Raw genomic sequence first — 25,573 nt, 5'->3', positions numbered from 1 at the left:
GGTGAGTACTGAGAAATTCAATTAAGGGCAAATCCGTTATAGCCTTCACGACAAGGCCAAACTCCGAACTTATCCTTGAGAAGTGATGAAGGGGGAGAAAGGTGCACATTTATCATAACATCACGCTTTGTCCTTCTATACAATGTGAATTATTTACGCTTGAGTTTTGACAAGGAAGTGTGGGGTTTAGGAACTGGATGATGGCCATTCTTGACATTGAATTATATTGCCATCCCAAATTGTCAGAACTCAATATCAACAGTCATTTCACATTTCTTCCTCTTTCCTCTGTCATGTCATGCTTTTAAGTAGGTGTTTAGTTTGTGGGTATTTCAGTTTGTGTCCTTTGCACATAAACCTTTAGTAAGAAGGACGATAATTGATAGTCACAGCAGTGCATGGTCATTGTCAGAAGCCTATTGTAAAATGATATGTCATATTCAGATTTCTCTGCGAGTGGTTGGGACGCACTTGCTGGCCTTGCCTCTCAGAAGGGGTTGAATTTCCGAAACCCCTTCTTTACTGCAGCACCCAATTCACAGATGATTTTACAATATGGAAAGTTCCAGATGGTAGGTGATTAAAATCACCCAGAACAGTTTTATACGCTGACTATGTCTGTTCTTTTTTTCTTTTTTTTAACGACACAATCCCATGATGGGTGGAGCGCAGGCTTTATGGTACTTTTCCACTATGGGCTTTTCAATGGTCTTCTTGTTCAATCTCATGCATCATCTAATGCTTATAATGGAAATATGTTATTGAAACATGCAACAGCGTGTTCTTGCCAGTCATAATGCAAGCATTTACAGCCTTCAGGCTTTCATATGCCTTAGTATAAACAAGAACGTACTGCGTTTCCTTGATGAATTATTTCATAGTAACCTTTTTGTATGAAATATTTTGATTTGTAAATGAAATTTGTCATTAGCTTTCATATTGCCATTCTAGCCATGTATGTTTCACAAAGTGGCAAATGCATGATCACACACGCTTTTTTATCTTTAATAAGTACGTTCCACATCTTCCACAGTTTTGTCTCACACTTGGAGTTTCCCTGGAGTGTGTCTAGGTAGCTCGTGGTTGCCACAATCATTTCGTTCGGCCCTGAAAATGGTGTAAACACATGTGCAACACTCACCCCGACCAGTAACAGACCTGACAGGTGATGTGCTGGGAATCCTTGGTCGTTGTCAGTTGGCATTGGTGTAACACATACAGAGAGGGAGAGAGAGAGAGAGAGAGAGAGGACAGCACAACACCATACAAGTGGGGCATGTTTTCCTTTCTAAAAATAGTCTTCTTTTTTTCAGTGGCTTTGGCCACGGACGCGTCTTTAAAAGCACAGCCAGGAGGAACAGAGTCTCTTTTGTGCTGCCGTACAACGTTTCCACTGCGGCCAGCAGGAGACGTCTTGTCACAAGCGTGTTTGTGAGAGGCAGAATTGTGCTGTTTAACAGGGCCCAGTGTTTGGGCGTGTGATTCGCCTTGGCGTTGCCCCTTTTTGCATCACTCCTGGCCCCCGAAAGGCATTGCCTCCGTGTTGGGGAATGCTTCAGCGCCGCCTGCGCTACTCCCCAGTCACGTCTGACAAGGCAGAGACGTAGACCAGCATCCTGCCGGAAAAAAAAGTCACCGCCCTCCTGCTCGCATACGCCACGCTGTTATAGTGGATGCACACACACACACGCGCGCACACGTGTTCAAACACTCACATAACTGCCAGGAACACCGGAGCAGTGTACTCAACAGCAGGGGTAGCCGAGAAGTACATTTTTAAAAAGAGGTGGAGTGAAAGAAAATGTTGACAGATGTTCCAAAATAGTTTATTGATTTCAATTTGATGGTTGATTTCAATTTTGAATGCAATACAAACTCAATAAACGTTGAAGCTTCAGTCCCATCTGCAGTGTACATGTAGGGTTTTGGAACATAAAAAAAAATCATCCCCTAATTAAATGAACCTTTATTGTTTATTACACGGTCAAATGAGGACAGGAAGGAAGGAATTATACATATATACACACACACACACACACACACACACACACACACACACACACACACACACATATATATATATATATATATTTATTTATTTATTTTTCTTTTCTTTTTTTCTGACACCAACTCCATACAGACTCCATATTCCCCTATCATGGGAAACATCATCAGCAAGTCTTCTGGAATCTCTTCCTCCTGCTTCCCGGGAACTTTCAGACAGTGCCCTCTGTGATGTCAGGGGAGGGCAGATACTGCGGTTCAAGGAGACAATTATTCAGGAGCTGAGAGAGGAGTTGGGAGGAGATGACAGACCAGTAGGACGCCACAGATGTTATGGACTATGTACCTGGTGGCTGCGTTGTGACTCTTTACAATGGGTGAGAAAACTAAGAGCTTAATAGTCTTTAAGAAAAGCGGCAGGGAGGAATCTTCATCACCACAGCAGAAGGTATAATTGAGAAGCAATATGACTGATGATCATAAACAGGTCCAAATGGAATGTGAAGTGTGCAAAACGACGTTCCTAAACCCAACAAACTTCAAACGCAGCCATGGCCTAAACAGAGTGGGGGGACAGAGTAAGAAATTGATGAGGAATCTGTGTAGGATCACCGATATTGGAGGACACTCCAGCATTGGGTGTGAGAACCAATTTGATGGAGGAGCTCAAGTTGATATTATATCACTGCCCTGACCAGCTGGTTACCGACTTATTCCTTAGGCAGAGGATTAAGGTCTGAGGCTGTGTGGTCAAGTCTTTCAGGAAGAACGCACATTTCCTGGTTATGTTTAAGTACTCACTGGACTGCTGAAGTCAATAAGCGCAGTGTTTCACCACCAGCCGATTTTGCCATTTAGTTTGTCTTCAAGAGGCTTTTGTGCTTATTAAGGGCAAGTTGTTCCCGTTCCACCCATTCGAGATGACCATCAAACTTTGTCCTCTCATAAATCAACCCCAACAGAATTCCCCTGCTAACTGTGCAAACGAGGACACATGAATATTGTCGCCACTCTGCGGTTAGACCAGTTGGAATCGGCGAACCGCTCTATTCTCCGAGTTGTTATGACTCCAACCTGGTATGCCACTCCTTATATATATTCGTCATTTTCAGCTCGTTTCCTCGCCACAACATCCTTGGCTCACCTCCCCGCGCAGTTCCGATCATGACACCAGCACAGCCACACGCCACTCAAGCGGTGCAATTGTGGAAAAATGCAGGCGCGCGTTCAAATGCATGGGGGGGGGTTGAGAGTGTTTTCCTCGAGACACAGCACTTTCCTTGTTGTTTGGAATTCTTATAAGTCACCAAAAGACCATCGGATAGTGTCGGTTTTTTAAAACAATTCAATCATTTTTTAACTGAATTCATTTGGGTTTAAAATTTGCATGTTCTCCCTGTGTTCTTCCAGTTGCTCTGGAATCCTCTCACACACACATACACACACAGACACATTATAAAAAGTTAGCGCGTGGGTGTGAGATTTATCTAACTGAAACTGAATAATCAAGCATTGGCTGATAAAATATCTTTTTGACGTACTCGGACATAAACCGATGAGCCGTACGGTAGTTAAGAGGACTCACTCGACATTCTGTTTGTTTATCTGGAAGGCGGAATAAATAGTGAGCGAGGAGTTGAGATTTGTTTTGACAACTAGACTAATAATTGAGAGTAGCTGCACTCCGCATATCGAGGAAGATCAAAGATGAAGTAAGCATTCTGCGGGAAGTGTATAAAAACATGAAAGAGACGGTCTTCCGTCTGGCCACATCCCCGACCAGATGTTCCCTGCAAAGTATCCACGATGGAGAAAGGAATCCACAACTACAATATTTCTTTCATCATTACCTTTTTTCAAAAAACACAACGTCTAGAGATACACGCTCATGCATTTGGTCCATTGTGAGTCATGAGATTCATAAACACCTCATACTAAAGATCATATCATTGAACATATCGTTAAAACCAAGCCTCCCCAGTATAGAGCAATAAACCATATTGTGGTTTATGGGTGTAGTTTTCATTTCCAGTCCCCAGACATTGGAGATGATTAAAGGTCCCCCAGCTGCCTGATGATATATAGTGTCCTGATCACAGTCGAGGGACGCCACAGGAAAAGACAGATAGTGTCTTCAGCGCAACACATTCCTGCTGCTAATACCACGTTCCTTTCAGATGAAGTGCGGGAAAAGTGCGGATGCATCAGGTTTTTTTCTCCTCTTTTGGATTACAAATAACCATTCAAATTATGACAATAGTGGAGCAAATGACCTGCATATACTCAATATAGGTGAACTAAGGCAGAAGCAGCATGTGGAGATAAAAAAAGAAATATATAAAGTACACAATAAAACAGTGTCGAGTTTTATTATCATTTACAGATAATAATGCAACATTACTAATGAAATTCCAGGACAATGTAGTGAAACGAAATTTAAGTAGAAATGGCAACAAACATTATATGCAAGTGCAAATTTTGTGCATGTACAAGTATACCGATACACAAATAGATGTATGAATATTCCAGTTGTCGTGTGTTTATGACATTAATAATGTTGCCTTGTTATCTGTATATGGCAATAAAATGGGTGGTAGTACCCTGGTGGGTAAGACACTCGCCAATAAACCAGAAGACCCCAAAGTCAGAGGTTCAAGCCCCACTTTCTGTCCTTGTAACTACTGATTCTAAGTTGCTCTGGATAAGCGAGTCTGATAAATTCTCTAATAGTAAATGTAATGTAAAATAAATGAAGTGACTTTCAAATTCCAATTTCAAACTCAAATTTAAATTTTATTTGTCACATACACAGTCATACACGGTATGATATGCAGTGAAATGCTTTAGCGACTGCTACTGACCACAGTTTTGCAAATATTGCAAAAAAGTATTCAATGAACCAATATGTACATTTTATGTTTTTTTTTTTTTTACACTTTTATGTTTTTAACACAAAACATAAAATATGCGTAACAGGTAGGGTGAAGTTGTGCAAACGAGTGAAGTCAAAGTAAAATTTGTGCAAGAGTAAAAAAGTTTGTGCAAGGATTCTGGGGGATTAGGTCCAGAGGTGATTGAGGGTGAAAGTGCTGGAGTGTGTTAGAGTTTATCGGGGATCAAGTGTCTTTGTAGTGGTCCTGTTGATTGAGCCAGGTTGTGATGCATCGGTAGACACTGGTGAGTATTCTTACAGTCCATGCTACTAAGGTGTTGCTAGCCACTTTATTAAGCCAAACTCTCCACCCAGTGTTATTTTAGAATGCACTTACCAACCTACTTATTATTTACTACTATTAGGTTGAGATCAAGTTTGACATTTTATATCTCATGGAGTTTGCAGATAAATATTGCACCAGACAATAGATAGTCTGTTAACTCATCACAATGATAGAAGGCTAAGATGATGTCTACAGAATGTCTGATGGCACCTTGTCTTAACTTTTAAACGAGCAGCTTCCTATTTAACATCATCCGCAGAAGCTCGATGCAACCCAGGGCATTTCCAGCCAGCACTTCAAAAACACGATCTGCAAGATCTATGCTGTGGCAGTATTCAGACAAGGCCACTGGTGGGGAGCAAGGGATATAATAATGCTTTCAGTTTCATGCAATAACCCCATACCGACATGACAGAGGGGAGTTTCCAAGGGACTTCTGACTTGATTTGTGTTCCAGCTGACGGCGGCCAGAAGTTTTCAGAGTGAAAGTCCGCTCTTTCAACCGTGATCTATGCAACATCAAAACTGTCTCAAGTCCTTTCACAGACAATCTCAAGTGTCTTATTGTAGAAACTCACTGCGCAAGCACACAGACAAAAGGATCAAAGAGGATTATATATTACATAAAAACCACAACATCTACATGTACCCCAGTTGAAAGTGTCAGATGTTGTTGCCGAGCTGATGCAGCGTCGTAGTTTTTTCCTTTTATTGCAGTTCACAGAGCCACTATCACAGTCAGCACACAAATGTCTCCAAGACACCTGGAAAAGATTGGAACTGGGTTAACAGCACATTGCATTTTATTATAAATGTCTTATTTGGATCTTAAAAGGGCGTTGGGTTTGCCTCACCATTTGGGTTCTTCTTAGGATTAGTACTGTAGTGTGTTAAATATGTTGAAGTCCTTTTTAATATATTTTCGCAGTTATTTTAATGTTACCTAGCTGAACTTTGAACATGAGTAATCAGACACATGAAATTATCTGAAATTACTGTAGGTGGCTAAAATGCATTTAATTCTGAAAATATATTTATAGGATGATGTGATGCTAAATTTAAAACCCATCCTGTCCTAAATGACAGTGGGTTTGTCGGCTGTATTCCCCTTTCTTTGCGGTTTGTTTCTCTCACTGATTGGCAACAATAAGCCATTCACATCTTTGCAAACAGGAACAAACGTTGACTGAATAATATCTGAAATGAAAATCATTTTTCCTTTAGGCCGCTCCTATTCCTTGTAGAAATGGGAAGTGATAGGATCTGCCACACAAAGCATCGCGATTTGGCCAAAAGCGGAACAGCCTTTTTCATTTGGTGGCTCTGCCCATCAGCGCAAGAGCCCCGCCAGCATTCAACTCCTTTCCTGTTGGAGAAACGTGACCCACCTCCCCGAAAACGCCTCTCGCCTCCCTTGGGTCGGGGTTATGAGCTCAGAGGTTTTGGACGGGAGCGTGTTTTGTCAGCGTGAACCCCCTCAACCCCCCAGCATGTCCTCTGAGAACCAGAAACACCGCCCCGATTGAATAGGCAGCAGAGACTGGGGGCCACAGTGAACGATTGGGCTCCGCCTGAAGAGCCAAAGCAAAGGAAACCTTAGCTTTCATTTCTCTCCCGGGTGAATAATTGCTGCAATGACCCATGTGCTGAATGGCTCCCGGTTCCTACTTTGCAACAGCTCTTAGAACAATGGCAGAAAGACTGAATATATAATGAATATAATATAATGAAAGTTTAACAAGGAAACCATTTATAAAAGACCAGAGAAACCTAAAAACTATTTTTATTCCAAACTTTGGATGGAACTGGCCTTTTCAACTGAGATTTACAAGTAGGCCTGGTCTGTCATACAGGGCCCACGGTATCTTGTCAGGATGACTGCTCCTCTTCTGGTCCCCCATCTCCCATAACCAGGAGAGGCAACTGCCAGAACCACAGACACTTTATTATCACCGAGCGGAGTCAAGTTGCCAGGTTGAAGTGATTCTCCAGATGCGGCCCCGCTGGAAGGAAGCCTTGTGCATCTCCTGACACCGGCTGATTCAGGACGTCAGCAGGATGTGCACACGTCATGGTCGGAATCAGGGCTGTGTTCATCAGTCCTGAAAGTGAAAATGAAAGTGAAGTGCAGCACAGCACACAGTGACACAACAAAATGTGTCCTCTGCTTTTAACCATCACACTTAGTGAGCAGTGGGCAGCCATGACAGGCACCCGGGGAGCAGCGTGTGGGAGCAGCTTTGCTCAACCGGCAACCTTCTGATTACGGGGCCGCTTCCTTAACCACTAGGCCACCACTGCCCCAGTGTAATGTGTTAAGTATGTTGCATCCCCTTTTCAATATAATTTTGCAGTTATTTTAATGTTACCTGGCTGAACTTTGAAGTTTGCTAAATTTAAAACCCATCCTGTCCTAAATGACAGTGAGTTTGTTGACTGTATTACCCTCTCTGTGATGGCGCGTGGAGAGTTGTTTAGCAGGAACATGGGGAGCAACCAGAAGTTCCCGGTGAGTTCCTGGCTTTCCTGTGAAAAGGAAACCACAGACCAACTCTGGGAAAGGGCAAGGGAAATAAGATTCTCCAGAGTGAGGTGTTGCCATCTGCCAGGGTGGTGGCGTGGTGAGTGCTCTGGTCTGATTTGAAGTAGCGCCGTTCGGGATTCGGTTACAGGGCAAACAGCGGGGCGCAGTGTGATGGCCGGACCTGTGCTGAGAAAAGTGCTGGAGAGAAGTGAGACGCGGGTCAGCCCGCCCTGGGGAACTTCCTGAGCGCCTCTGTCCACGGAAAGACAGCTCCTCCTTCTGCTGTCCACTGATCACAGGAGACAAATCTGCTTTCAATTAAGCAGAGCTCTGGAGGGCAGTTTCAGGACGTGCGAAGGGTTCCATTCATCACCGGCCTGACATCTGTAATGAGCCCAGCGCTCGACGCGGAGACTAATGAGTTGGGCTCTGGTGCTGGGAGTGGCGAGAATGGGGGATGGGGTGGTCCTCCTCCTTCTCCATAACTTTTTACCTCTCGCTCTGTTCCAATTCCAAATCCTAATCGGAACCAAAGTCTAACATTGCTTACAGCTTTTTATTTTGGCTTTCCGTAATGGACAAGTGGGGGGAAGCAGCTGAAGTGAAATGGTGACACGATGAAAAATGAACAGTGCCTAACCTCTGACTGACCTCCGCACAACGAAGGGAATGGTTTCCACCACCCATAAACAATGGGGAAAGCAGGGAGGTCTGCTGACATCATCTCCTTGGCAAGTGACTCTGCCGCGATAGGGATGTTTGCAATAAGTAAAGCTCATTCGAGGAAGCAACCAAACCCGACATCAGGCGAAGGTGATATGTTTACTCCTCTTTTTTTTTTTACAGCGCGGTCAGCAAAGATCCCCCTGAGAGATTTTCCCAGCGACGCCCAAGGGTTCGTTTTAGGCTCAGCACTTGGAGAAGTCGTTAACGGCAAGGCACGCATACATCTGTTTCCAAAGCCGTAACGATGCCGCTGGGAGTAAAACATCTGATACGTAATTGCGAGTTCAACTGAAAAACGTACAACAGTGAATGGGAGGATGGAGGGATGAACAAGACAAGTGAAAAAGGTGTAGAGGTCTATGGGGGGGTTCCTTTAATGGTAAATGAGCGATTTAAGTTAAAAGGGCTGAAATTATGTCTACCACAGTGGTTCCCACCTTTTCCCCCTGAAGCCCCACCTGCCTGTGTCCAAGAGAAGCCAGGGCCCCCAAACCCCAATTCCTTCCTACATACACACATTAAAAGAATAAAGAATAAAAAAAAAATGATTGATTACAAACCTTTTTTTTTTAAAGAAAGAGCAATTGCAGGTTTTTGTTCTTATTCTAATTGTTTTACACAGTAGACTATAGGATAATACCAAGTTTTGATTGTCCTATCCTATCCTATATAGTTTATAGTTATCCTACTAACCTATATCCTATCCTATTTGATCCTATCCTATTTTGATATCCTAAATTTTGATGTCGTATTGATTATCATTGGTATAACTTCAGCACAGATGAAATTCTGCAGACCCCCTGTTATCTCTAGGATCCGACCTCCCCCCACGTACCCCAGGTTGGGAACTACTGGTCTACCATTAGTTCACTGAAAAAAAATAGGCATGGGAATGAATTGGTTGAATGAATTGGAAAAGTTGTGTATCTTTTTTTGACATTTCTGACCTGCCTACCTTTCCTTTTCTCCAAGACGACTTCATTGTTTGCATTAACGCAGTCCGAGAGCAGGCCTGTTCCCACCAGCATCACTCTCCTGCTTTCCGGAAGGCTCTGCTGAGAGAATGTCTTGCGTTTCAGCAGCTATTGTTCCCAGACTCTTCCTGGCAGCTCTCTCTCTCACACATCCTGACACCTCACACCCATCAGATGACTCAGATCTAATCCGAAAAAAGATGTGGGGAAGTGATATGAAGGAGTCAGAACAAGTCATGCATCCTTGGTGCCTGTGAGGATGCGATTCTGCTGCACGCCTTTTAGAAACACATTATGCGGCTCTCCGGGATGGATTTTGACATTTCTCTTTTCCCCAAGGGCATATTTTACTCAATAATCTTGTTATGCTAAGATGTTATTTGTACCAGTTAACATTTCCCCAGCATTCGCATAACCCCAAGAACGACTTGCTGTTTAAGAATTCAACAAAGACATAGTATAATCTTCGCCCATCCTCTTCTGGGAATAAAGTCCTTTATTTTCAGTGAGGAAAAATCCTGGCATTAGCAAAGGATCAGTGCGTTTTGATATAAATCCACATCTCCGTGTTTCTGTCTGTTTGGATAGAGCCAAGTGCTTCCTGACCCAAGCCGTGCCAGGTGGGTGAGGGTGAGGAGGCACAGCCATAGAGGAAGAAGGAAAGGCAGGAATCCCATCTGACCGGGGTCCTTTCCGCCTCATTCAGCAGGTTAGGTCAGTCACAGCGTTTGAGGCGGCGTAGAACCCGCACGGTCACGTTCTGCCCTTGGCCTCCTGGTTTTCAGGGGTTCAGAGCGGAGCAGCCAACAACAAAGGACCTGTGAGCTTTCCTATGAGTTTCAAGAGCCCTCATTTTCAGATGGCATGTGATCAAAGACCCGAGAGTGTAAGACCTTGCTTTTTTTTTTCTCTTCCCCTTTCCTTTTTCGTTGGGTCTGCAAAAACCATTTGTCATTTATAAAATTTATTTCATTTGAGTGAATGTGCACATTGAGTTAAAGAGGCCTGCCTGCAACATATGATTTGCTGAATGCAGCAGAAGTTGGAAATCACCTTGCATTTATTAGTGCAAGATCAGTTAATAATGTAATGGGTGCCAAGGAAAGGACAGAAATTGATCAGTTATGGGTTCATATGGAACAGCAAAATGTCACGTAACAACACTACAAACTAAACGTTGCTGTGCACGGCGACCCCCTCTGAAGCAATAATCTTTACTGCAAAGTGAAAATTTATGCATCCGACAGTGTTCCAACACGTGATTTGTGGTTTCCTCAATCGCAGGCACATGTTCTGTGGCCCTGGCCCGCCTGTCAAAAAAAAAAGTGCACCCAGGGTTCACACTGGCAGACACATCCGAATCCTGACATGAGAGGCCATTCCTCATACTAACCACACCACGCTTACCTAAAACTCAAGACCCTGTATATCCCTACAATCAGGATTCCTTTGCAAATAGGAGAATTTAATCAAAGAGCATAATGAGAAGTGTTTGTGCCTGGCTGTTTTTGGTGCAATGCTGCTTTGTGAAATTAAGATTGTGGGGATTTATGTATTTTAAAAAAGAAGTGCACATGTATCAGATTTGCTGAAACCCAGCACAACATGCATGAAAAATCTGTCAGTAATTACCAAGTGTTTCTAGCCCTCACAAAGACAGATAAGGATTTGCAAAGCTTTCACATATTTAGACAGAAATCATTAAGTCAAAATTGGATTCTTGGTAACCGCTGTGCAGTCACATTTCTAGGGAAACATGAAAAATGTCTTCCAAGTGTTAATGGCCACTTTAGGCTTTTTTTGCAACATGGCCTGAAATGCGAAGTGGAGGAACAGCACAAGGCATAAAGTCACCAGCACCTGACTACCATTGTGCTGAGCACGGTTCGACCTTCGCAGATGGCAGGGCATCTTGTGCACTGGTGTCAGTGCGGCTGTGGTAAGTGCGGCTTGTGAAAAAGGTTTCGGGAAGTCAGTGCAGTGGAAATCAGCCATTGAAACCAGCTCTGTGGAAAACCTCAAGCCCATAACCTTTCCAGAGCCATGGAGACTGCAGTAATTATGGAGTTAGCCGAGCAAGCCGTTCTGGAAAATGTTACTCGTTGTATAGCGTCATGTATGTTTCAAACGCAAGATCCCATCTAGGAAAAGTGCAACATTCTCACCGTGTCATTATGAGCTTAAACAAACACTAACCACTGAGCCAAAACATTAAAACCATTGACTGGTAATTAAATTGACATGAAAAGAAGAAATGTACTATGAATCTAATAGGTCATGGCATGTCCAACCCGGCCACTGGGTATGCACACGACAGTGTATTTTTTGGTGCCGGTCCCAAGCCCGGGTAAATGGGGAGAAAAGCGCCATGAAGGCCATCCGGCATAAACCTTTTGCCAAATCAATAATGCAAACAACCAAACAAGTTGGTCTGCTGTGATGACCCTAATGGGAGCAGCCAACGGAAGAAGGAAGGACATTGTGGGGTTATTCATTGTATGAAGTACCTACCTACAGATGATGTGGTAAACCAGCATCGATGGGAGCAGAAGAGGGTGAAGAAGGTGGCCTTGTCTGATGGATCATGTGGAGGCAATGTGGACAATGTTCTGCTGGCAGACATCTTTCAGAATGATAATGTTCCCTGACACAGTGCAAAACATTATTCAGGAATGGTTTAGAGGAACGTGACATAACCTACCGTAAGTTGCCTTTCAAATTCCACAGACGTCAGTCAAGTCAAGGGCACGTGTGGGGTGTCTCCGGGCAATGGAGGCTCCACCTTGGAAATTACAGGACTTAAAGGGTCTGTTGCCCTGGTTCCAGATAATGCAGCATGCTTTTAGAGGAACTAACCTGCAGACCTACCCAAATATTAATGTTATGGATGATAAATACAATGCATTAAAAAAAAAATCTGTAAACATAGATCTAACAATTATAGATCTCAACCCATCACACTAATGTCAGCATCTGATACACTTGTGAGTTTCTTACACAGAATAAATTTAGTTAGAACAAAAAAATGGGGTCAAAAAATCTAATTTTTAAGAACAGGTCATGTAAATGTACTTGCAAATGTAAAATTTCGTTGCCCTGTACTTGTACATGTGTAATGACAATAAAGTTGAATATAATCTAATCTAAAAAAAAATGCATAAAAGGGGGCAATGAATGTTATATGAAGACGACCCTTTTGCAGAAAACTCCAAGGCACACAAGGAATGTTGTGGTTTGATAAACATTCATTTATCTTTCACCAAGAGTTGAATTTAAGGAAGCAGCTGTTGCAGAATGGTGAAAGTCCATTCAGCAGATATTTGCAGGCAAATGTTAGGAATTCAGAGTGTAGTGATGTACCTACAGGCTAGCAGTTGTGAACCTTTTGCAAATGCAGGGTAAATATGAAAAACAAATTTGTTGCACTATCGGCACTGGATGTACTGTTATAGAAAAGCTATGTAATGAAGTCCCACATACTTCTCTCCATAAATGCTGCCACCTGTTCAAGCCTGTACTCTATATTACTCTATAGTACTTGTGGATATTTTCCTTGTAATAAAATAAATATACTTGAATTACATCCAGATTTCATTGATATATTTATACACACACACACACACACACACACAAAGATGGAAACATTTATAATATTTATAATATTTCAGTAACGCATATACAGTACAGGCCAAAAGTTTGGACACACCTTCTCATTCAAATTAAAATTTTATTTGTCACATACACAGTCATACAGTATGATATGCAGTGAAATGCTTGTGTAACTGCTATTGCAGTTATTGCAAGTAATTACAAAAGTGTTCAAGTGTTACAAATATGCAAATAATGATTTTAAACATAAATTGTATGTAATGAGTAGGGTGAACCTTCAGAGCAAATCAGAGCAACGGCTGGCTATTTTTAAGAAACTAGAATATGAAACATGTTTTCAGTTATTCCCCTTTTTTTGTTAAGTACATAATTCCACATGTGTTCATTCATAGTTTTGATGACTTTAGTGAGAATCTACCAATGTAAATGGTCAGGAATATAAATAAAACACATTTAATGAGAAGGTGTGTCCAAACTTTTGGCCTGTACTGTGTGTGTGTGTGTGTGTATATGTATATGTGTGTAATATAGAGTTACTTATAAATACAGAAATTAAAACATGCCATATGGAAGCTTGAACAGGTGGCAGCATTTATGGAGAGAGGTATGTGGGACTTCGTTACATAGCTTTTTTATAACAGTACATCCAGTGTGTGTGTGTGTGTGTGTGTGTGTGTGTGTGTGTGTGTATAGCCATATGGTCAATGATCTGCTGCTCGAGTGTTGTTTGCTGCCATCTAGTGTCCGCTCGGGTAATTGTACGAACCATAAGCCGTTGGCCTACTTTGCAGCGTTTTGCGACGTCGAGGGTCGCTTTACGGCACGCATTCCGTTCTTCCACAAGCATGGCGACCGCCTCGCCGAGCTGCGGTGCTGGGGTTTCGGAGGGAAATCATGGTGGCGGTGCAAGTTCGAGCGCAGGCATTGAAGACCCGCTGGGGGCTGAATGCGGACAGAAGCCCGTGTGTCTTATCGTCCTTGGAATGGCCGGGTCGGGCAAAACGACCTTCGTCCAGGTAGACCGGTGTCTACTGTAAACAACACCGCATGATGCTCTTTTCAACAAGTATTTTAAAGCGAGTAACTATAAAAATGTCGCCTTTTTTGCGTTGTGAGCGTGATGTGTTCTGCTGTTGCTGAGTTGCATTTGATGCCTTTCGACGTATTAATCCCTTCCCTTTTCTTATTTGCAGCGTTTAACAGCGCACCTTCATTCACAGAAGTCTCCCCCTTACGTCATCAACCTCGACCCCGCCGTGCACGAGGTCCCGTTTCCAGCCAATATCGGTAATTATTCACCGTCTTGGGCTCTCGATGACGTGATGCATGTGCTAAGTCGATGGATGTGCACGACATTCACTGATATATTAGACATTTCACATGACTCATTATGCCCGTCATTGCCACTTCCAGCTTCTGCCATCAGGCAAAAGATACACGAAAACCAGGACAAACAGCTTTAATCCAAATTGTTATCTTATTCTATATCTCCATAATATGCACAATACCACCTCACTAGAAAGTGAAGTGATTATCATTGTGAAACACTGCAGCACAGCACACGGTGACACAACGAAATATGTCCTCTGCTTTTCTAAAAAAAAAAAGAAAAAAAAGTGAAGTGATTGTCACTTGTGATACACAGCAGCACAGCACACGGTGCACACAGTGAAATTTGTCCTCTGCATTTATCCCATCACCCTGAGTGAGCAGTGGGCAGCCATGACAGGCGCCCGGGGAGCAGTGTGTGGGGACGGTGCTTTGCTCAGTGGCACCTCAGTGGCACCTTGGCGGATCGGGATTCGAACCGGTAACCTTCTGGTTACGGGGCTGCTTCCTTAACCGCTAGGCCGCCACTGCCCCATCACCCTCCACGTGCCTGTATGACCTCCCTACTACTGCTCTCGATGAGGTGATGGATGGTCTCCTGAGGGATGTTCTCCCAGACCTGGACTCATGAATCCACAAACTTCTGACCAGTCTGTGGTGCAACGTGGCACTGGTGGATGGAGCAAGACATGATGTCACAGATGTGTTCAATTGGATTTAGGTCTGGGGAACGTGTCCATAGTCACTGCCTTCGTCTTGCGGGAACTGCTGACACACTTCAGCCACATGAGGTCTAGCATTGTCTTGTATAAGGAGGAACCCAGGGCCAACCACACCAGCATATGGTCTCATCTCGGTACCTAATGGCAGTCAGGCTACCTCTGGTGAGCCCTTAGAGGGCTGTGCCCCCCCAAAGAAATGGCTCCCCACATAATTACTGACCCACTGCCAAAACCGGTCATGCTGGAGGATGGGGGTTCGAATTCTGAGGTGCCACTGAGCAAAGCACCATCCCCACACACTGCTCCCCAGGTGCCTGTTTACAGGGTGACGGGTTAAAAGCAGAGGACACATTTTGTTGTGTCATCGTGTGCTGTGCTGTGCATCACAATGACGATTGCTTTCAACTGACAATAATTTATAAGATTTTATCTTATTTATCTTATCTTATATATTATGATATGAGAAGTACATGATTTTGAAAATCAGGTAATTTGAAAATTTCCTTCTGAAAACAACTCATTATTTTTGAATGATTTGGAGCTTCTAGATATAATAAGGGTGAAAGGTGAAAAATTGTACTCTTACTCATGCATTGGTGGTTCAGTGGTAGAATTCTCGCCTGCCATGTGGGAGGCCTGGGTTCGATTCCCGGCCAATGCAGCTCTAGGGGCATTGGTGGCGTAGCGGTTAAGGAAGCAGCCCCGTAATCAGAAGGTTGCTGGTTGGAATCCCGATCCGCCAAGGTGCCACTGAGGTGCCACTGAGAAAAGCACCGTCCATACACACTGCTCCCTGGGCGCTTGTCATGGCTCACTCAGGGTGATTGGTTAAATGCAGAGGACAAATTTCACTGTGTGCACCGATTGCTGTGCTGCTGTGTATCACATGTGACAATCACTTCACTAAAATAAAAATCTTAAGCAATTTGGTTTTGGGGGTTAATACATGGGTATAGTTAACATGGTTTATATTACTGTAGAATTTTTAAATACCCTTTATTAAAATGCTGACAGCATTTCATGAATATCATTCATATATTCTCTGGATTTATTTGTTTTTAGAAGTATTAGTGATGCTCAAAAATACTCGTGGATTAAAAAAAAGACATTTTAAAATCTCTTGTGTTACAGATATTCGAGACACTGTTAACTACAAAGAAGTCATGAAACAGTATCCTTAGTAAATGCTTGTGTACATGGCCCAGTGGTATGTGAAATCTGAGCACACTTCTAACATTAACAATTGTTCACAGTAATTTAGACCTGTTTTAACGTTTTAAAATAGTTATTTTATAATCTGAGATTTCTTTGATTCAATTTAACAAAAAAAAATGTTTCTGCAGTAAAAGTCACTTAACACAGGAATGTAGATATGGTCTAGGTCCGAATGGTGGAATTGTCACATGCTTGAATTTGTTCGCAACACGGTTTGACCAGGTAAACATTTTTTTTTCTTCTTTTTTTTTTTAAATAACCAAGTTTGTGAATATCGTATTGTATAAAATAGTTTTTGAGATTTTAATAATGTTACATTTTCATATTTATTTATTAGCTATTGTACTTGCATTATGCGACCAGTAGATGTCCTACATGTTTGTTAAGAGCATTTCTTATCCTTTAGGTCATGAAATTCATTGAAAACAGACAGAAGAATCACCGGTGAGCTAAACTCTGAACTCGAGCATTATTACTGGATAATAATGATGTGTGCATCTTAAGGGTTGTTGTGCTTCCCAGGTACGTGCTGATTGACACACCAGGCCAGATAGAGGTGTTCACTTGGTCAGCGTCTGGAACCATCATCACAGAAGCGCTGGTATTTTAGTTCAACTCTTTCTGCTCAGCAGCCACGTCTACATCTAGAAAAACGTTGCCTGTTGATCTATGCGGGGCTGTTTTGTATGGGTTATAGTTCTCCTATCGTGTAACACACTCGCCTATGCACCAGAGACCACAAGTTCATTCATTCAAACCCCACTTACTACAATTGTGTCCCTGAGAAAGACACTTAACCAGTTCTGGTTAAATGTCTCCAGGGGGACTGTCCCTGTAATTTCTGATTTATAAGTGGCTCTGGATAAGGGCGTCTGATAAATGCCATAAAAGTATATTTGAAATTTTACAATCTCTGTGCTGTACAAGTCGTGGCATGCAGAGCACACCTGTCATCATCCAGAAAGTCCAGAGAAAAGTCTGCTTGCTAGTTATGTGCAGTAACAGGAGAAATATGAAAGCTACATGTACAATAGTGAAGAGGCTCAGAATTGCTTCTTTACCAGACATGCTGGATGGTGCCCATCTTTCTTTCATTACTGCTAGTTAACGTTGCCACAAGTTTGTTCCTGGGTGCTGCAGGCAGATCTTTTTCTTTGCACGATGTCAAGCATTTGTAATTTCTTTTTAAAACTCTTTTCCAAGGATGCATGATGAAGGTTCTGGTAGTCGCACCAGCTAGAATTGAGAACTGCTTTTACACCTGCTTATTTGCACAGTGTATGGCAAAAAAAAGACAAGTCCTGTGTTTATTCGCTTGTGCTTGAATTTGAACGGGGTCAGGAAAGTCTTTGCATTTTGAGGAATGTATGGGCACCCTGATAATAATTTTAGGGAGTTTGATTGTATGATGTTGCATGTTAATGATCTGCCTGGGTCATCAGGCCTCCACTTTTCCCTGTGTGGTGGTGTACGTGATGGACACGTCTCGCAGCGTCAACCCTGTTACCTTCATGTCCAACATGCTCTACGCCTGCAGGTTGGCCCACCACCATATTGCCTTCAGTAGGAAATGCAGTACATTTTTGTGAATGACTTCTTATCTCTCCTCTATTGTCCAGTATTCTGTACAAGACCAAGCTGCCATTCATTGTGGTCATGAACAAGGTAACACGCCAGCTTTCACTCTTTTCTGCTGCCATGGCAACAGTTCTCTTTTATTTATTTTTTTCACGTCTGAAAGTGATTCATCTCACGACTCATGATGTGGTTTTTAGAATAGATGCAGACACAGTGTACATACACAACGACCTTTTACGAGAATATCATTTCAGCTAAAGGAACCTGGAATTTGATTTAAATGTGACATGTAGTCTGCAAAATATCTTATAATGCTTCTCCTTGTTTTAATTAGTGGTTACTTATTATTTTAGACAGACATTATAGACAACAGTTTTGCTGTTGAGTGGATGCAGGACTTTGAGGCCTTCCAAGACGCGCTGAACCAAGAGACGTCATATGTCAGCAACCTGACCCGCTCCATGAGTCTGGTGCTGGATGAGTTCTACGCCAACCTGCGGGTATATCAAACTTCCTTATAAGCCCCCCCCCACCTGTCATCCTAACCAACACAGTTTCAGTGTATGTGTTTTTTTTTTTGTGTAATGGTTCTTCTAGGTTGTTGGTGTGTCAGCAGTCACTGGCACCGGGCTGGATGAACTGTTCGTACAGGTGGCCAATGCAGCTGAGGAGTATGAGAGGTGAGTCTTTATATATATGTGTGTGTGTGTGTGTGTGTGTGTGTGTGTGTGTGTGTGTGTGTGTGTATATGTGTGTGTGTATATATATATATATATGCATTTTCAAGGAAAAATTTAGTGTTATAAAAGAAAATTCATGTTTTCATTTTCCAACATCACACTGACATTTTCCTCACAGTGCTGATGTTATCAACTGGAAGTTTTACATGACTGAAATCTGTCAAAAAGAAAAGAGGGGTTATTACAGTGCTGTGTCTGCCTGGTCGCCATTGTCCCTTACCGTGTGGGCGTTATGGTAATCAGCCTTTTTTTTGTATTTTTAGAGAATACCGGCCTGAATATGAACGACTTCACAAAGAACTGGTGAGTAATTCCGATCGGCTCTCGCGTAGAGTTGGGATTCGGCCTGTTGCTCGTGTGTCACTGTGCCACAGCAGATAACCCCGGGCACAAATGTAAACTCTCCCATTCGTGTGTGATGCCATGTTCTAGGCTGCAGCTCAAAGCAAGAAGCAGCAAGAACAACTGCAGCGCCTCCAAAAAGACATGGGGGCTGTTCCTATGGAAACCCCGGCGCCAGCAGCAGGTAGGGTACTTTTGGCCAGGAAAAGGCGATTCTCACATGAACACTATGTTCCCTCTGATGCTGGTGCATTAAGAAGTACCGCAGTTGCAATTCATTGTTCCTCGACTTGCTTATGTCCCGTGGAGATGTTGGCTGTTAATGGAAGCGGTTGCTTGGTGATTGTTTCCCCGGCGTAGGGCCCTCAGACCTCAGTGGGCCCAGCGATCTCATCTTCACGCGAGGAAACCCGGATGAGGCCGACGAGGAGGTCGACAGCGACACCGATGACATCGACCACAACAGTAGGCTGCGTAACGTTACGCCATCTTCATTCTTCTGTTCCGCTGATCTTGACCATGCGGGTTTCTCCCTCTGCTCCTCCTTCCCTTCTCCAGCCACAGAGGACAGCAAGGAAACCGACGCCTTCAAGAACTTCCTGAAAGAGAGGAGGAAGGTGATGGAGGTGCGAGGCAAGAAGATGCAGTGATTTTTGCCGTGTGCCGTCTGGCTCCCATAATACCTCTGGCCCTCTGTCTTTCCTGCCCTGGTTCACCTCGGAGAAGGGGAGGTTCCTGGTGACGGAGATGCTACTCATGTGTTACCACCACCTCTGTGACTTGGCGGCAGCTGCTAATATCTCTGCGGTCGCATGTGTTTAAGCTGGCTCATGCAGAATTTTAGTAGCATGTATTCTAAGGGCTGCATGAGCATAAATATTTTCATATCCAGAGGGTTACCTTGTTGACTATTATTTATGCAATTCAATCTTTCGTTGGAACGGAGCACTTCTGAGAATGTTTTAATATGAACCTAGGACTACCTGCAAGAAACCTGTCTGAAAGCCTGTTTTATATTTTTATGTATTTCCCTGCATCCTAAGAAAAAAGGCAAATAAAAAAAGTGGTTATGAAAGTAAGAGTGTGGCTCGTGCGCGGCGGCGTCCGCTGGCTCTGTCGCCGCGTGGGAAGTACGGGCAGGAGAGGTGCAGCGTGGAACTGGCTGCGTTTCACCACCCTCAGACGTTCTGCTGTTTAATTTAAAAGCGTTTGACTGAGGCCCATTCACAAATGCAGCGCTGGCTACGATCACACTCTTTCATTCAAAGATTTTCCTAATGGAGCTGGATCTACTTTATACAGAATTGTAATTTGGTGCTATGGTCTAATTCAATATAATTAGATGTCTGAAATATGTACTTCTATATTCTGCAGTCTAGTATTGATATTTTGAAGCACAATATATATAGAAATCATATTGTACAGGCTTAATATGAGTTTTTAAAGTAGTATCCCAACATGTATGCTGTTCTAATTTGAATGCATGTAACTTCTTGCTTATGTGAAGTGAATTGATTGTCATTGTGAAACTCTGCAGCACAGCACACGGTGACATGACAAAACACGTCCTCTGCTTTTTACCATCACCTTTTGTGAACACTCTTTCACTTAAAAAAAAAAAAAAAGTGTAAGTGAAGTGGGGTAGTGGGTAGGGGTTAAGGAAGCAGCCACATAATCAGAAGGTTGCCGATGTCTGTAACATATTGGAGGAATTTATGCATCCAAGAGCTTGCAGAGAGGGCATGCAGAGATCATAGTTCCAGACAAGTTTTCGGTTATGCAAAACCCAGAAGAGACGTGTGGTTTTAATGACGTACAACGCAGTCATTTCGTTCCTTACAGCTGGTTATGACGTGCTTTTAACATTTAATAGCTAGAATGGAAATCTATTGCAGATATCCATAATTTAATTCTTCCTAGTCAAAACGAACAGTTAAGATATCCTCAAGAAAACTCTTCCTGTCCACAATTTCCCTTTCAGACATCCACTACATTATTCTTCTTAGGAGAAATAATGTCACGTTTCCCATTCATGTCTGTTGGGCTTTCCATTTCAGATATCCAGAAGGAGTATCCTACATATCGGCAGCAACATTATTACTAGGAGAAATGCACATGTGCATTATTAACAATTAAATTATTACTATTCACAATATTCATTTTGGAGATACAGAATTTCAGATATATACAATTTGTACTGGTAATAATGATGTTTTGACTTTCTTTAATTACTATTTTGACCAGTATACATACTAATATAACTATATCTCAAATGAATTACAGATAGGAGTGTGGTTTCTTTATGTTAAAACGGCTAACCCGTTTTAACATAAAGACATCGAGATGTCTTCTTCATGATAAAAGAAGCAGGAGGTATCTCAGGTCTGTGTTTACCAAGATAAGTGAATATTTTCTGGGGGACTGAGCAATTAAAGAGAAGTGGCACCTATATTTTTCTTTTATCAGGCAGCATGTGAGGAAAGGTCAGCTCCTTTCATCCTACAGAAGCTGTAAAAGTTCTGTGGTGCATCACCTTTCTTCATAAATCCCTCAGGTCGTGTGGAGCTCCGAACAGCAGCAGATGTCTGTGGATGTATGGAGAGCGTGAGTCATGCCGTGGTGGCATTTCGCTCAGCCCCTCCTTCACACCCGCCTGTGGTGGGCAGGCTGTGCCGGCAGACACGCTGGCTTTGTGGAGATGACAAAAAAATGTGGAGATGTAGAGCAGCAATCCAACCTCCGGCGGGAAATGTCACGACGCCTACTGTAATAATTCATCCTGGGAGGATGCAAACAAATGTGTTAAAAGCCGAAAGACTGAAGGACAAGGGAAATGTTCTGAATGGCTGAAAAAGACAAGGCACCAGGAACATTGATTGACTGCTGACAGCTTTTAATGTGTTTTTATTTCAGAAATATCTTATTTGTTGATAAAGCATTATTAAAAAATATGGGTGATCAAGATTTCTATAATAAACATATATGTGGCCACTTCTCTATTGTGCATCAGATTGCCGTAAAAAGCACTTAATTTACATTTTATGTATCAGACGCCTTTATCCAGAGCGACTTACAATCAGTAGTTACAGGGACAGTCCCCCTGGAGACACTCAGGGTTAAGTGTCTTGCTCAGGGACACAACAGGGTTTGAACCTTATTTTGTGGTTCATAGGTGAGTGTCTTACCCACTAGAGTGCTACCAGTCTTGGGATGGGGGGCATATCTGGACTCTACCATACACTCCAATGGTGTATTTGTCACAGTTTATCAGTGTTCACCTTCACTGGACCACTGGGACTGGTTCCTTTTTACTTCACAGGGAAAGCAGTTTTAGGAAATGGATGGTTGTTTTGTTAGGGTCTGGTGCTCTGTTCAGCGTTCTGCTGGAAAATTTCTGTAGATGTTAACTTTGGCTAGGGTTGTTGCCCCTCACCTCCTCAATTTTCAGCTTGGAACCAGGCCCTGGGACTCTCAGTTTGCATGCTCTCCTTCCTCTTGCCACCCAAAGGCATCCATGCTAAACTGGCCAAATGTTTGAGGGTGTGTTTCCTTGTGGTAAGCTCTGGCACCCATGAGTGAGCAAGATCACCCCATCACGGTAACAGTATTCCTCGATGGCAGTGCCCTCTTCCAGTAGGAAAATGTCCCCCAGCCACACTGGAAAAACGGTTCAATGATGGTTTGGGTTTCAGTTTGAGGTGTTTTCCAGATCTCAATCCAATCTAGTATCTATGGGATGTGCTTGAAAAACAAGTCTTATCCTTGGTAGGCTCCACCTGTGGGGAAAGTGGTGTCCTAGTGGGTAATTAAGCGAACCCGTAATTGGGTTCAAATTCTGAATCGAAGAGGTAAAGTAAAGTGAAGTGATTGTCACGTGATACACAGCAGCACAGCACACGGTGCACACAGTGAAATTTGCCCTCTACGTTTAACCCATCACCCTGAGTGAGCAGTGGTCAGCCATGACAGGCGCCTGGGGAGCAGTGTGTGGGGACGGTGCTTTGCTCAGTGGCACCTCAACAGATCGGGATTCGAACCGGCAACCTTCTGATTATGGGGCCGTTTCCTTAACCGCTAGGCCACCACTGCCCCATTGAGTGCCATTGGCTGATTGAGTGCCGCTGCCCCAGGTGCCATTGAACAAAGCACCATCCCCACACATTGCTCTCCAGGCACCTGTCATGACTGCCCACTGCTCACCAAGGTTGTGGGTTAAATGCAGAGGACACATTTCACTGTGTGCTGTGCTGCAGTGTTTCACAATGACAATCACTTCACTCTTTCGCTTGACTCACAATATACAGATCTTAATGCATCTGCTGCCGACGTGTTGGTAGCAGATGCTAGAGGACACCTTGTGGTGTTGTCACAACGCAGGAGTTATGAAGCTGGTGGCTTTAATGTTGTGACTGATCAGTGTAATTGGTGTTCTGGTGAGATCATACTCTCAGAAGGTGCTCTGCTGCTTTTTTATAGAAGAATGGTTTCTGAAGCTGGAATGACTCATGCCATTAGAGGATTGGGACTATCAGAGTGGCGTCATCCTCTGGGTTCAACTTAATTCATAGACACATACTGTAAATTAAAGACTTTCTAGGGGTTTAGTGGAATAAGCTTATTCAGTTTAGATGAAATTCATGGGAACTGAATGCATATTGACAAAATCCCTGTGTGTTTAAAAAAAAAAGAAGAGGAAGGATTAGGCTGTAACAGGGTTGCACTAGAATAACGGTGACTCCTTATGAATTATTCAGGCTGCTGTATCATGCGGTTTGGGCAGGGGGTGAATTCATAGCCGGAGGGGGTGAGGTCACCGCAATGCACCTCCTTTTGTTTACCTTCAGCGCATCCTTGTCGGCCCCCGCCAGGCTTGAATGCAAATCAGTCCTGTTGTGTACTCATTGTTATTGTCCTGTGTAATGATGAAAAACAACAATATTAATGATGATAATGTCAAAATTCAAGTGAAAATGACATCCTGCCTTGGATCGATCAGTTCCAGTTCAGAATGGCGAAAAAAATTACGAGCTGCTGTCAACCTGGGTGAGGTCGAACAAGTATTCCTAGATGAACTGATCATGTGGCTAGCCGGAATCTGATTGGCTGGAAATGACATCATTGGAGGCTTGCTCATGATGAGGAGGCTTCCCTTGCATCCTTGTTTTCTCCCATCATCCCTCTCTTGCCTCTCTGAGACCCTCAGGCACAAAGGGTTTCTACGGCACGCGTGCAGGGGCTCTGGAACGTCTTGTACGCCGCAGAGCCGCGTCCCTCGTCTGTGTTCCCCTGCATTGCCGTCTTTCGTCGGATCTCGGCGCCGCATGCCGCGCTTCTCTCCTCTCCCCCTGCATGGGCTGCAAGCAGCGGGATGACATCATCTGGGTTGCCTGAGCAGAATACAGGGCGGGGTGGGGGGGTGGGGGGAACGCGGTGTGCCGTTCTCCCTCCCCCACCCCCCCTCCACCAACAAAGGCATCCAGCAGGCCGGGCCTTAAAGGGACCCGACCACCCACACTGCCTGACATACGTGCTAATGCTAGCATCTGGCGCAAGCAGTACATGCAGTCCCCGCGCTGCAGAGCTTTCTAGGACTTCCAGGTTCTATATTCCCATCGGCAGAAGATGCTGCATGCCACATGGTGCCGGGTTATTTGATATTTGGTTTTTGAAAATGAACTGTCCCCCCACCATAAATATATGTGAACACCCTTTATCATTACCACAGAGCCCAGTGTCTCCACCAGCGGCTCTGCCAGTAACAGTTTTACAAATTTCCTGCTTTTACTCATTTCTGAGAAGTCAGGTCCCTCATTGTGGATGCTGGAGTGTCAAAGATTTTGAAAATAATGTCCATCAACATTTCATTTTATCGGCACCATGAAAATGTCACGAGTATTTTAGGAAGTTCCTATTAAAAACAGATTTTTCTAGCCTATATTTAGACTCTGGGTTTTAGGGCTTTGTACAATCCTGGCCAGGACCCAGCACAACAGATGGGCTTCTTTGGAGCACCGTTGACAGACTCCTCAAGCGGTAAGGCGGTTTGGATCCGGATGACCACGTTGGCGAGGTGACTGCGTCTAGTCACGCTGCCTTTTGGGAGAGATTGAGCTGGCAAAGCAGATGAGGCATAGATCCGTCTGCTGTCACATTTAGATCTGACATTTTCAGCCCTGCTCATGTTCAAAACCAGTCAGAACCTGTTTGAATGCAAATGTGAACACAGACATGAAAAAATTGCAACTATACTAATGACCTAAAGGTTCTTATCTTCTCCTTTTGCTTATTTTAAGGTTTTTATGTGCATCCTTAATGCCTCCTTTCACACACCCTCATCCATATTTCGGTCCCTAATTTCATGTGTGATTTTTCTCATTATACATCTGAGGTGTATAGATCTTACCAGAAACATCTCACACCAAAGCCGGCAGTTAGCGTCGTCTTATGAATACACCCCCCCACCCCAAGCTGACAGCAAAGAGTTAACAGACACCGCCCCCTCCTCTCCTTTACAGCATCCCCATCTGCACTCCAAAGGATTCTCAGCCCATCAGGGGCCAGCATCCCTCTCAGCCAATGGGAAGGCTTGGAG

At 43.5% G+C, this 25,573-nt stretch overlaps 1 protein-coding gene and 1 non-coding gene across 2 annotated transcripts; both read left to right on the top strand.

Annotated features, from left to right (window-relative positions):
* Positions 1-13,882: 13,882 nt before the first annotated feature.
* On the top strand, positions 13,883-20,036 carry gpn1 (GPN-loop GTPase 1). The gene is made up of 14 exons (XM_028987201.1): positions 13,883-14,071; positions 14,249-14,342; positions 16,238-16,277; positions 16,477-16,543; positions 16,728-16,765; positions 16,844-16,922; positions 17,764-17,858; positions 17,941-17,986; positions 18,253-18,399; positions 18,497-18,579; positions 18,903-18,942; positions 19,072-19,165; positions 19,342-19,446; positions 19,540-20,036. Exons 1-14 carry the CDS (start codon positions 13,901-13,903, stop codon positions 19,629-19,631), a joined length of 1,191 nt encoding a protein of 396 aa, XP_028843034.1. The 5' UTR covers positions 13,883-13,900; the 3' UTR covers positions 19,632-20,036.
* trnag-gcc (transfer RNA glycine (anticodon GCC)) lies at positions 15,697-15,767 on the top strand. Its single transcript has one exon. It is a non-coding gene; the product is annotated as a tRNA-Gly (tRNA).
* Positions 20,037-25,573: the final 5,537 nt, after the last annotated feature.

Source organism: Denticeps clupeoides, chromosome 1 (genome assembly GCF_900700375.1).
Source record: "Denticeps clupeoides chromosome 1, fDenClu1.1, whole genome shotgun sequence".
Classification (NCBI taxonomy): domain Eukaryota; kingdom Metazoa; phylum Chordata; class Actinopteri; order Clupeiformes; family Denticipitidae; genus Denticeps; species Denticeps clupeoides.
Note: the sequence above shows the minus strand (reverse complement) of the source record. Positions and strands in the feature narration are given on the sequence as shown.

Bases quoted from the DNA above. Each gene is read 5' to 3' on its own strand.
- gpn1 (XM_028987201.1), top strand. From the start codon at position 13,901: ATGGCGACCGCCTCGCCGAGCTGCGGTGCTGGGGTTTCGGAGGGAAAT. The intron at 17,859-17,940 runs GTTGGCCCACCA...TCTATTGTCCAG, and splicing joins AACATGCTCTACGCCTGCAG to TATTCTGTACAAGACCAAGC. The intron at 19,447-19,539 runs GTAGGCTGCGTA...TCCCTTCTCCAG, and splicing joins CGATGACATCGACCACAACA to CCACAGAGGACAGCAAGGAA.